This window comes from Centropristis striata, chromosome 2 (genome assembly GCF_030273125.1).
Source record: "Centropristis striata isolate RG_2023a ecotype Rhode Island chromosome 2, C.striata_1.0, whole genome shotgun sequence".
Classification (NCBI taxonomy): Eukaryota; Metazoa; Chordata; class Actinopteri; order Perciformes; family Serranidae; genus Centropristis; species Centropristis striata.
The window spans coordinates 18,956,685-18,970,018 of NC_081518.1; the positions used below are offsets into that span (position 1 = coordinate 18,956,685).

The following is a 13,334-nucleotide window of genomic DNA, read 5'->3' on the forward strand; positions in this document are numbered from 1 at the left end:
ACTAAAATTATTGTGATTATTATTGTATTATTATGAAATCTATTTAATCTTTCTGGTTTTATGACTTAACAACCTTATTGGGGCTGAGATGGATCAGACAAAGGAAATAAAGGAAACATTTATTGTGACCTTATTGAATCTGGCACCCAACAAATACCCCATTACAAAAAAACTAAAACTAACACTAAAACTAATAAAAACACTAAACACTACACTACACACACTAAAACTAATAAAAACTAAACTAAAACCCTGTTTTTTTCAATAACCTATTATATTTCAATAACCTATTATAATTCTTGTTTCATTGCTATGTTGTGCCTTTGTTTTGTTTTTCTAGTTTCTTGCTCTGTATAATTCTATGTTCCTTGTTCTTTTTATTTTATGTTATGTTATATTAGAGAATTCCACTATTCAAGCCCCATGGGGGTTTTTTGGGTTTTCCTGGCATGTCTTTATTTTATTTCAATATGTATATGGAATATATAAATTGTATTATTGTTGTTGTTATTATGTTATTCTTTGAAAACTGTGCCAAATAAATCAAATCAAATCAAATCAAAACTAAGCATTTTCCCAAAAATAAAACTAACTGGATTCGAAAACAAAAATTGACAACGAAAATAAAACTAAAACTAATGAAAATTCCCAAACTATTATAACCTTGGTTTGAGCTGGCTGACTTTTAGTGGACATACACTGAAGGTGCTGCAGCCCTCTCACACAATACTTGATCAAATTCATAAGATTGTTGGCCCCATTAGTCACTTAGACACAAAAATGTGGGGAAAGGATCCTGGCTGTCACTTTAACTCTATGTGACCCCTCCAGTTTTCCCAGTAAGATGAACACTACACCAGTCATTCTATTTAAGGAAGGAACTATTTGTGAAACTGCACACACACCCACCGTCCCCCTCCACATTCACAGTGCTCCAAGACATTTGCACTTCCAAGAACAGAGTTAAAATACCTCCATGTGCACATATTTCATATGAAAGCTAAGGCTTTAGTTTGCAGCCACTGACATAAAGGAATGAGTCCTTAAACCCAGAAGTAAGTTAGCATGTTAGCGCCATGGGGTCTTATAGTCAAAGTAGTTATTTTGGATTGGGTTACAATGTTTTTCTATTATATTTACGGTATATAATATAATATATTTATGTTTTCCTTTGTATTATTATTGTATATATAGAGTAGTTACCTTGGATTGGTATGTAAGATTTTATTTTATTTTTTTCCTTTTCTCTCTTTTATTTCTTTCTCTTCTCCTTATTATTGTATAGATGTATGAGGATCTTAAACTCTAAGCTATATTTATACAGGGTTTATTTTTTTTTATTTTTTTTTCGCAGGGTAAATGTATATTGTAATTGTTGGTAGTTTTATTCTATTTTGTAGATGGGGTAATTGTATATTGGATTTTTATAGTATTGTGATTTTGTATGTAGTTGTAAAAGCCCAACTAGAGACAGGATTTGGAAATTAGCTGAAACTATATCTCTATATGCAGCACATCGGATGCATGTCCTGTATCTATATTAACTGCATTGTCCCTATCAAATAAAATAAAAATAAAAAATAAATTTTTACCTGTCCTTAAAAAGGCAGGAACTCTCTCACTAGTCCTGTATCCTCTGATAAACTCTTGTAGGTTGTAGATGATGTTAATAGACACTTTATTAGGCTACAGATTGGCTAGCTTGTTAAAACAGATGGTTAGCTTGTCAGAAACCGTCTGAAGGATAACAGCTGTGACGTTCAGGCCATGTGACCGTGGTGTAGTTCACCATAGCAGTGGTTCCCAAACTTTTTCTGCTGGGCCCCACTTTATAAATAAGCCCCCCACCCAAATCCATCTGCATAGCAAAACCATTGTCTCGTATTTTGTCTTTAAAGTGCTCCTCTATGTCTTTTGATTTATGAATGCGCCTCGCAACAGTATTGTCTGAAAGTGGAATAGCCTTTAGTTTGCTTGCTGTTGCTTCATCTATCATAGTTGGAACCATATCAATAGCGGAAGCTAGTATTAATTCCTACGCTATTTTGTGCGGCTTTTTACACTGAGCAACTCTGTTTGTTGTATCTTTATTTCAATGATATAGTTATTCATTTAGTAGTTAATTAATGATGATTAATGATTAATTAATGATTAATGATTGAGTTTTTATTACTATTTTATTTTATTGTTTTACTGTTTTTAGTATTTTATTGTTTTTATTTATACCTATTTGTGTATGATTTATTCTATTTTAATAACTGTACAGCACTTTGGTCAACTGAGGTTGTTTTTAAATGTCCTCTATAAATAAAATTTGACTTGACTTGACTAATGAGTAATTCATGTGTAATTTTGTAATTATTTCATTTCTGTTTACGCAAGATAAAATACTGTGTACAGTGACTCATACAGACCACAAGGTAGCAGTAGCGTTCTATTCTGGAGTCAAAGGTCAAGAAGAAGTGTTGGTTTGGGAGAAGAAGTCAGTAAAAACAACAACAACGATGTTTTCAACAGTGTTATGCCGTTCATTTTTTTCCCTCTGTATTACTGCACGTTTGTTCAGTAAAAGTTTGAACGAAGAAAAAGAGTCTCCGGACGTTTTTATAGAAGCTACAGTTAAGTCCCCACTCTGTACGCTAAGGCGAATTTTCTGAGGCGAATTGAGGATTTGCAGGCACAGAAGCTGCTTTAGTTAAGCAACTCTGTTGTTCACGACAGTTGACTGTTTTTTTTGTCTGAGGAAATAAATGGGCTTGTCTTTGTGTTGATGTGAACTCTCCAAGTGGCGTCATAACTCGTTTGGCTTCATACCGTCAGAAACTAATATTTTGAGACACACAACACACTGCGGTCTCTCTTCATTACCCATCGTTGTCCTGGTGAAGCTGAGGGCAAGATATGCCTCATCATATTTTCTTGTCTTTGTTTTGATAGTTGTGACATTTGGTGTGGATTCATCTTCTGCTTTACGTTTACCAGGCTGTACTTACACAAACTTTTCATAATTTGCTAGCTGGCAGTGAAGACAATGATTGAACGGGGTTTAAACACTGCACTGCACTATAGCATAACGAAGCTTTTTACTTCTGTCGGCTGCATTAATGCTTCAAACATCATAAAGTGGTGTTCATTTATGAAGATTATCTGCTGGACAAAACGTGTCAGCATCAAGGTTATAATAGTTTTGGATTTTTCATTAGTTTTAGTTTTAATTTTGTAGTTTTAATTAGTTTTTAGAGTGAGTTGGCTTGTTTTAATTAGTTTTTATATTTTGGAAAATGCTTAGTTTTAGTTTAGTTTTTATTAGTTTTCGTGTTAGTTTTAGTTTTTTTGTAATGATGTATTTGTTGTGTGCCAGATTCAATAAGGTCACAATAAATGTTTCCTTTATTTCCTTTTTCTGATCCATCTCAGCCCCAATAAGTTTATTAAGTCATAAAACCAGATAGATGAAATAGATTTCATATCAACCAAAAAGGTTTACATGTGAAAAAAGTTGACAAAGACGAAAACTAAGGACATTTTCACTATAATTTTAGTTTGTTTTGTAACTACACAATACAGTTTCAGTTAGTTATCGCTTTTTTTAAAACTTGTTTTTATTTTTATTTCAGTCAACGAAAATGTTTTTTCAATTCTAGTTTTCGTTATTTCGTTAGTTTTCATTAACTATAATAACCTTGGTCAGCATCAGAATTATGTGTTTGCCACAGAGATTTTTTTTTTCCACTGCAAAAATCCCATAGGAGAATTCTCAATAGAGCCCATGGTGATGCTACTTCCAGGTTAGGCTACAGAAATGTGTCATTTCGTTTGCTCTCTTTTAGACAGCATGTAATAAGTGTTAAGATATTCTCTCAGTCTGACCTTTGTTTAAAACCTGTTTTCTCTTCTGATTAACTACAGTCTTTGACCTGTAACAGCTGGATCCTCTAACAGTCCCCTGTGCTCTCACCACCAGTGCCACCCAGGTGTCTTTTGACAAGATTTGACAAGCTGACCTGTGGGTGTTGTCGTAGTAACGCTACCTGGTTTCCTCCTGCATTGTGGCACTCGTAGACGCCCACCACCCCGTCAGCAAAGTGCCCGAGGGTGTCCAGGCAGTTTCCTCCCTGCTGCAGGGCTCCAAACGCTATGTCCTGGTGGTCTGGGACTCTGAACACACAAACACTCTGCTGTTATATACAATAACTGAACCTGGTCTCACAGGAATCCGTGAAATAGCCACGGATTCGCTTAACTCAAAATCCGTGGAATAGCCACGGAATCACTCAAATTTCCGTGAAACTGACACGGATTTCGCTACAATGCAAGTTAATGATTATGCAATGTTAATCCCGTGGCTATTCCATGGATATTTTTTCCTATTGGTTTGTTCCAAGTCACGTGACTTTCAAGGTCCCGGCGGTCAGAACAAAAAACATGGCTGACACTTCTCATTTTTAGTGAAAAAAATCAATATTTTGACTTAGTTTCTGCATAAAAATGGATTTTGATCACATTTCTAGCAAGAAATATATGTTTTATTTTCTAAATATTCACTCAGTGAATGTACATAATCACTTTGTATGTTGGAATAGCCACGGGATATGACTGTCATTAACTTGCATTGTAGCGAAATCCGTGTCAGTTTCACAGAAATTTGAGTGATTCCGTGGCTATTCCACGGATTTCTGTGAGACCAGGTTGCATTAACTATATCATGCTGTGTTAAATCTGTAAAGATAATAAGGCTTTGTTAATCAATTTATAATGGTGGAAATCAGCACTAAAGAGGAGAGAGGGAGCCAAATAGAGACAATGGGCCTCATTAACAAACCGTTGTTGTGGCATTCATGAATTTTTTTCTTATCCAGGATTTTTCTTAGGTAAGAACAAATCCTACGAACACTCCAGTTCAAGTTCAATAAAATACATTACAGTGAAATCTCCATCATATTTATGTGTTTATTTACTCATTTCATTTTTTTCTCACTTTTCATTTTAATTAAATTCAATGTGCCAACGCTTTAACTCTATGGAGTCTTGGACTATTTTGTCCATTTTTGAATCCTTTTCATGTCTTTTTGTGTCTTTTTTTAGTTATTTTGTGTCTTTTTGTCATTTTGTGTCTTTTTTGGTCATTTTGTGTCTCTTGTGTCTTTTTTGGTCATTTTGTATTTTTGTTTTCTAGTCATTTTGTGTCTTTTTTATAGTCATTTTGTGTCTTTTCTTGTGTCTTATTTGGTCATTTTGTGTCTGTTGTTGTGTCTTTTTTGGTAATTTTGTGTCTTTTTTATAGTCATTTTGTGTCTTTTCTTGTGTCTTTTTTGGTCATTTTGTGTCTTTTTTTGACGTCACGAAGAAGTTGAAAGCTCCAGCGCTTTCGTGGACTCCAGAGGGTTAACATGAATCAAGTAAATTGGAAATCATGCCGTCAATTAGTGATACCACACATTCAAGGACAGTTTGATTACACAGAAGTGTGATTGACTTTGAGTTACTGTACAAGTGTTCCCTTTATTTTTTTGAGCAGTGTATATACAGTCATGAAAACATTTTTTAGAACATTGTTTTCTTCAATTTCTTGTTCATTTTAATGCGTCCACTGCACGCGTAACTGCCTCCAAGGCCTCCTTTGATCTCCTGCAGCAGAACTTCTAGTTCTGAACTGCTAAAGTTGTTTTTTCTTTTCACCTGTGCTCCAACAGATTTACGCTTTGCTTTAGGCATTCTGTTGCTGTTTCCTCTGTGTGGCGTCTACACACGGCCCTGCACTCCTTTTTATGGGCCCTTTTATGGGCATTAATGGGCGGTTACCTATGCTAATCTTATGTTAATAAGACTCACCTGGCACGCACGCTCAATTTACGAGGAGATGGCATTCATCAATTACGAACATGTTGATGAATCTGACGTAGGGTCTTCTTAGAAATCTTTTTAAGAAGGACTTAAGAAAGAATCTAAGAAGATTCTTAAGAAGATATTGGTGAATGAGGCCCAATGTTTTTGTACCATTTTCTTCAGAGAAATATTAAACTATTACAGCTGTTATTCACTTTTAGATCAGTTACATTATTAATCTTATTCATGTAAGTGACAAATTGCAAATTGCCAAAATGTAATAATGTGCCTGAGTCATAATTGCGAGTCGGGTTAGTCATTAGTGTCGCTACAGTCTTATTAAAGTATTAAATATTAGATCTCACAGTCACACATCTATTCCTCCTCACAAAGCAAGTCTTCACAACACTGAAACTGAAAGTCATGTGGGAGGTTTTTCGAAAAGTAATTGAAGTCTTTAGCTATGATATGATGTGATGCATCACACCAAGTCCCCTGTCACATTACATAAAATGCTGTAATTTCCTCACCGCAGCTCGGGGTAGACGTTCTCCAGGTACCATTTGAATGGCTTGCATTCTAATCTCTTTTTCATCTCCAAACGGCTCTGGATGCTGAGAGGAGGAGACAGTGAGAGGGTTGATCAAAACCTTTCCCAACATTGATTAAACCAGTGTTTCCCAACCTCTTTTGTGCCACGGCACATATTTCACATTAGAAAAATCACACGGCATATCACCATATAAAAACGTCAAAAAGACAGTACAAAACACCCTAAATATGTTTAGAACTGCATGTGTCATCTGTCACGATTCCAACCCTCCTCCTTGATCTGGCCTAGGAACCGGCAAAAGTGACCCAAAACAGACTGTAAGCCAGCCAATGGCGACTTTGCACATGCAAGATTCATTTGCAGACTGGACGCTGAGGGGTTAACATCTCTTCTCTGACTGCAGCTGGGAGAGACTGCTGCGGGAGGACTGAGTTTGTTGATTTAAAAAAAAAAAAAAACTTTATTGAAGGTTTGGACAAATAAACTTCTCATGAAAGTCACGGGTATAAGCTCTCAAATACTTTTTGAATTACTTTTCTATCTGCTACAGAGGCTGAAAAATCTTCTGTTGAATTTCCAGAAAAATTTCAGGTTTTAAGGGGTTCTTTCAAAATCGCCCAGAGGTTTTAAATGGCATTTTTTCCAGGTGTTTTAGGCCTAAATGGGTTAATATACATCTACTCCTTTTGACTAATGCACTGCTGCGGGAGGACTGGGCCACTTGTGAGTGCTTTGGGACGGGCCCTGGGCAGCACACGCTGGAAGGATTCTCCAAAAGACTCCAATAACACCAGAAAAAGTCGCTAGATTTGTCGCAAGTCGCTTTTTTTGAAAAATAGTCACTGGAGGGGTCTGAAAAGTTGCTAAATATATCAACAAAGTCGCTAAGTTGGCAACACTATTCCAGCTACTGGACATATCGCGCTGATACACTGCTCTCTGTTGGAAGAGCATTTCATTGTTCTGCCTCTCACTTCACACCTCTCACTTAGAGTACCAATCAGGTGAAATTGGATAATCTTCCACGGCACACCTGATGATTTCTCACGGCACACCGTTGGGAATCACTGGATTAAACTACAGCCATTCTGTCAGGCCTCAGGCTGTAAAACAACTGCTGCCACTGGAGGGAGATGTTCCCACAATGTCACACGGGAAGATTTCTATCTTTGTCCAGCTGCACTGGATGGATGTTAGAACACTTATTGTTCTGTGGCCTATTCTGAGAAAGTGGGAACGGGTGAACAGCAAGTAGCAGTTAGCAGCATACAGATAAAGTGAAATACACCCAACACATGGATCCAATGCTAAACTTTATATATGTTTTTATTAGCTGTGTTTTACAACAGAGACACTGAATGTAATGAATAACAAGGCCTAACAAAAGAGAAAACATATTTTTACTGTTAATTAGGGTTGGGACTCGATTAAAAAAATTAATCTAATTAATTAGAGGCTTTGTAAAAATGAATTGAAATTAATCACATTTTAATCGCATATAAATATTTGACCTGAGAACAGTGAGAGGTAATTTTTTTCACATGGATTTTTAGTATACCATTGAATAATGACTGAATACATAAGCTTAAGCAACAAAAATATTGTTTATTTTTGTTCAAGTCCAACAGACCAGTCACAAAATGTCCCATCATCCACGGGGCCAACCAAAGCGCTCTCATCAGCTTCTTCCTTCATGTTCACTGTGGTTTGTTGTTGTCTGAACTCATGAACGCTAGTTGGTGCTCTAGTATAATCGGTCCGCCTGAAACTCATCCAGTGAGAAACGTTCCGCGGTGCAAAAATAAGTGCGATTAAAATGCGTCAATTTTTTAACGCGTTAATTGTTGTGTAATTAATTCATCTTAATTAACGCGCTAAAGTCCCGGCCCTACTGTTAATATTACTGTTGAATATAAATACAGAAATTACAAGGAATGATTATAACAGACTAATTATCAATTAGGAATAAAAATTAGGAAAATATATTAAGAAGCTGTATGTCATAATGTACATTTGAAAAAGAAAAATTGCAACAGGGGGTTACTGCCAGAGGCTGATGCTATTTGGGGTCATTGTCACGGCAACGCCTGGGACCCCCCTCTAATGAGCTACAGAAAGTGAACTAGCTGCAGCTGGGAGCCTTTGGCTGCTGCCAGCAGAAGGCTAGCAACACTTTCTCTCCATCTCTGAAACACTTTGCTGGTATTGACACTAGTTTTACTATCAGACTCTATTTTAAACTCTGGGAAGCGTCTTCTTTTTGTGGTTGCTCTGCAGTGCTGCGAGCTGTTGCCAGTGCTGAAATATTAACGTGTTCAGCAGGATTTTCTGCCTTATGCATTTGTAGCACAGCCAATAGGAAAGCCGGCTCTCCAAAATGAGCCGTTATTGAATATTAGAGTCTGTCACAGGCTAGATATTCTAATAGAAACAGAGCCAGGAGGAGGAGCACAAGTCTACTTTTGTCAATGAATTACAATATGCTGAAAGGTTTTTTCTCTCCTGTTACGACCCCAGCTTTAACCCTTAATAGGGCACTCATTGAAATTCCAAATTTCAACCCTAGAGAATATTGGAGGATATTACATACTGCCAGAATGTGTAAAAAAAACAACTATACAGACCTGGGGGAGGGGGGTAATATTTTGATTAAGATTAAATTAAGATTAAAGTGGCAGATCTACAAGAACAATATGTGCAGTTTTATGAGATTTAAAGCGGTGAATCTACAAGAAAAAAGTTTCTTCCCCCCCACTTTTTTCTCGTAATTCGGTCTGACTTTTTTCGCACAGATTTGCCACTTTAAATATCTTAAATCTGCAACTTTTTTCTTGTAGATTTGCCACTTGAGAGTGTTCAGCGACAGGATGCTCCTTTGTCCCCTGTGCCATTAAACTGTACAACACCACACTTGGAGGCAGGCGGCGGCAAAGGAGGACAAAGGTCGGGGAGGAGCACCAGGCCTGACCCTCTACACAACACCAACCACAACATGGCTGCTGTATACACATACACTCTAACCAAGTACTGTTGTTATAGTTATAGTATATATTTCCTTGTATTTATAATATAATTTATAATATCTCCTTGTTTTTATATTTCATATTGTATTTTTATTGTGTCTTCAACTCTCTTATTTTGCACATTATGACTAGTTACTAACTTTATTCTATTTTATTGTATTGGTGTTGTACTGCTGCTGGAATTGCCAATTTCCTGAGGGAACCTTCCCAAGGGATTAATAAAGCTCGTATCTATCTATCTATCCATCTATCCATCCATCTATCCATCTATCCATCTATCCGTCTATCCGTCTATCCGTCCATCCATCTATCTATCTATCTATCTATCTATCTATCTATCTATCTATCTATCTATCTATCTATCTATCTATCTATCTATCTATCTATCTATCCATCTATCCGTCCATCCGTCCATCCATCCTTCTATCTATCCGTCCATCCGTCCATCCGTCTATCCGTCCATCCGTCCATCTATCTATCTATCTATCTATCTATCTATCTATCTATCTATCTATCTATCCATCTATCCATCAATCCGTCCATCCATCCTTCTATCTATCCATCTATCCATCCATCCATCCATCTATCCATCCATCTATCTATCCATCTATCCATCTATCCGTCCATCCATCCATCTATCCATCCATCTATCCATCCATCTATCTATCCATCTATCCATCCATCTATCCATCCATCTATCTATCCATCTATCCATCTATCCATCTATCCGTCCATCCATCCATCTATCCATCCATCCTTCTATCCATCTATCCATCCATCCATCTATCTATCTATCCATCCATCTATCCATCTATCCGTCCATCCATCTATCCATCTATCCATCTATCCGTCCATCTATCCATCTATCCATCCATCCGTCTATCCATCTATCCATCCATCCATCCATCTATCCATCCATCCATCCATCTATCCATCTATCCATCCATCCATCCATCCATCCATCTATCCATCTATCCATCCATCCATCCATCTATCCATCTATCCATCCATCTATCTACTTAAATGTAGTAAATTTGCAACTTTTTTCTCGATATATTACTATTATTATTGCTGATTAGCTGGAAGAAATCCATGTGGTTCTACAACCAAACAGAGAGACATTTTGGTACCCACTGAAGTTACCAAATACGGTTCTTCGCCCGATAAAGGGTTAATATACATCTACTCCTTTACGCTGCATAGTGAGTCCACCATTTGAGTTTGCTTTGGCGTATGCTGTCATAATCTAACACTAATCCCTTCAGCACGTCAAATAATATGGCAGTCTTTTGACTTCCTGCCCTCTCTTAAGCCACATTAACTGCCTCATGTCACTGGAATAAAAGGCTTGTCTGACTTCTTCTACAGCTGACATGCTGCTAATTGACAATCCAATTAATATGCCCATTCATGTGGCTGGCTTTGTCATTTTATGATCTAGCTACATTATGCTGTCTGAGTCCCAGCAGGCTCACACTTCATGCTACTTACTTTCCGTAGGGGACATTTCTGGCTGAGGGAACCGCAGCGTAGTAGAAGTTTTTATACTCGTCCATCCACACCTCCGCTGCTCTCCTCGTGTTCCTGAGAGAGAGAGGGAGAGGACAATGAGGGAACAGTGAGAAAATGGGGAGCAGTGTGATGGAAGACATGAAAGCAGGTGAGGAAAATTAAAGTTAGAGAAAGAAATACAAACAAGGAGAGTGTGACAGAGACAGAGAAACTGAAGCACAGGGACAGAGGGACATATCTGATATAAAGGTATGAGCTGTAAGACTGGAGGAGGACAAATTTAAAAGAATATGGAAAAATTGGGTAGAGTACATAAAACCAATTAGGTCTGACTTTATCTGAGATGTCCATCATTAGAAGGAAAAGAACCCTGGTTCGTAGCTACAGAAGTTGAAAAGTTATGTTGTTGTTGTTGTTTTGTTTTTGTTTTTTATTATAATTATTTCTAATTTGATTCATTGTTTTTTGTTTTGTTTTTTCTCATTTATGAATATTATTATTTTTATTTCTCTAATTTTGCTACACTGGAACAAATTGCTGTTTGATTAGTCATCATTTTTGGATGACTGCTATTTCAGTTGCACAGTTTTATTAGAATATATAAAAAGGTAAAGTTATTTCATATCTGATCCAAGATGAGGATGCATTATTGGAGGGGTTTGACTTATGTATACCAGATGTATGCAAAATGTTTGTTAAAATGTTCAATAAAAAGAAAGTAAAAAAAAAAAAAAAAAAAAAGTATGAGCTGTGACCAGGACATGCTCTGTGTGTTTGTGTGTATGTGCTGCTGAGACAGATAAAGCCATGCACACACACTCTGTCCTCCTCTCAGTCTTTCATGGCCCTCTACAGCCAAAAGAGGGCAGAATGCCACTGGTTCAACACACAAATGTGTTTAATTTTTACTACTACTACTATTACTGTGTGTGTGTGTGTGTGTGTGTGTTCTTGTACTTCCTACATAGTGAGGACCAGGACACGTTTTTAACCAACAGAGTGAGGAAATTTTCGGCCGGTCCTCACTTCTTCAAAGGCTTTTTTGAGATTTCAGACATGTTTTAAGGGTTAAAGGTTACATCAGGTTTATGTTAGGGTAAGGGGCTCGGGAACAAGGTTATTATAGTTAACGAAAACAAAACAAAATAACGGAAACTAGAATTGAAAAAACATTTTCGTTAACTGAAATAAAAATGAGAGTTTTTAAAAAAATGATAATTAACCGAAACTGTATTTTGTGGTTACAAAACTAACTAAAACTAACAAAAATTATAGTGAAAATGTCCTTTGTTTTTGTCTTTGTCAAGTTTTTTCATACACAATGAAGATGGATAAGGCAAAGAAAATAAAGGCAAAATTTACTGTGACCCCTTTTACTCTCCAACCCAACAAATACCTCATTACAAAAACTATGTTAAAAACTAAACTAAAACTAAGCATTTCAAAAAACTAAATACTAAACTAAAACCAGCAAACTCACTCTAAAAACTAAAATTTGAAAACAAAAATTCACAACGAAATTAAAACTAAAACTGATGAAAAATCCAAAACTATTATAACCTTGCAAGGGAATTTACTATTCCAATGAGGGCCCTCACAAAGATAGAAGTACAAGAATGTGTGTGTGTGTGTGTGTGTGTGTGTCAGCAAAGTGTTGACATGATGTCCTAAGACATTTTTTGTCAAATTTCCATTTCTTTTGATGATGTAACAACACAGTAGTGTAAGCCCATGTGTCAGCTGGGGTTAGAACTTGATCATGTATTCTTTTATAAAACTGGGTTTTCAAAGTCTCCCACCATCCCCTCAGATACAGCTGAGGCACCACTGGGTAACATGATCATCATTTTCAAAGCGCTTCACAACCTGCCTCCACCGTACATCTCAGACCTCCTCCACATCTCACTCTGCTCCTCCTCCACCCTCCAGCTCTCTGTCCCTCCTGCCCTCCGCACCATTCACTCTTTGCCACTGTTCAAATCCAGACTCACAACTCATCTGTTCAGACAAGCATATGCCACCTAGTCACTCACTCACCATCTCAATACTGTCTGATGTTTTATTTTGTTGCCACTGTTTTTAAATTATTTTATGTTTTGTTGTACAGTGTCCTTGGGTGTTTTGAAAGGTGCTTATAAATAAAATTGATTATTATCATTATTATGAACTAGGGTTGTCAAAAGTACCGATACTCAAAAAAGTATCGATACTGAAACGTATCCGGATACGATACTCATTTTCAAAAGTATCGATACCTAACCAAGGAATGAACAGTTATTGTTATTTTTTTATCAAGCTTTCCTAATATTCTGCACAGCATACAACCTCAAATTATTGTTGTAATTGTTATTGTTTATTGTATTTATTTATTTTTTGCACTACCTCAGACCTGAAGCTTGTTATCATTGTTGCAGTTTCTT

General features: G+C 36.7%; 1 protein-coding gene across 2 annotated transcripts in view; it reads right to left on the reverse strand.

Annotated features, from left to right (window-relative positions):
* Positions 1 to 13,334, reverse strand: part of galnt2 (UDP-N-acetyl-alpha-D-galactosamine:polypeptide N-acetylgalactosaminyltransferase 2) — a 115,826-nt gene that overhangs the window by 12,073 nt on the left and 90,419 nt on the right. Inside the window, exons 12-14 of one of the 2 annotated variants that reach the window (XM_059357291.1) lie at positions 10,894 to 10,986; positions 6,357 to 6,440; positions 4,005 to 4,158 (exon numbers count right to left, since the gene is read on the reverse strand). In XM_059357291.1, the coding sequence (XP_059213274.1) occupies positions 4,005 to 4,158; positions 6,357 to 6,440; positions 10,894 to 10,986 (331 nt within the window). The remainder of the gene's footprint in view (positions 1 to 4,004; positions 4,159 to 6,356; positions 6,441 to 10,893; positions 10,987 to 13,334) is intronic. The other variant, XM_059357300.1, reaches the window with a different exon arrangement.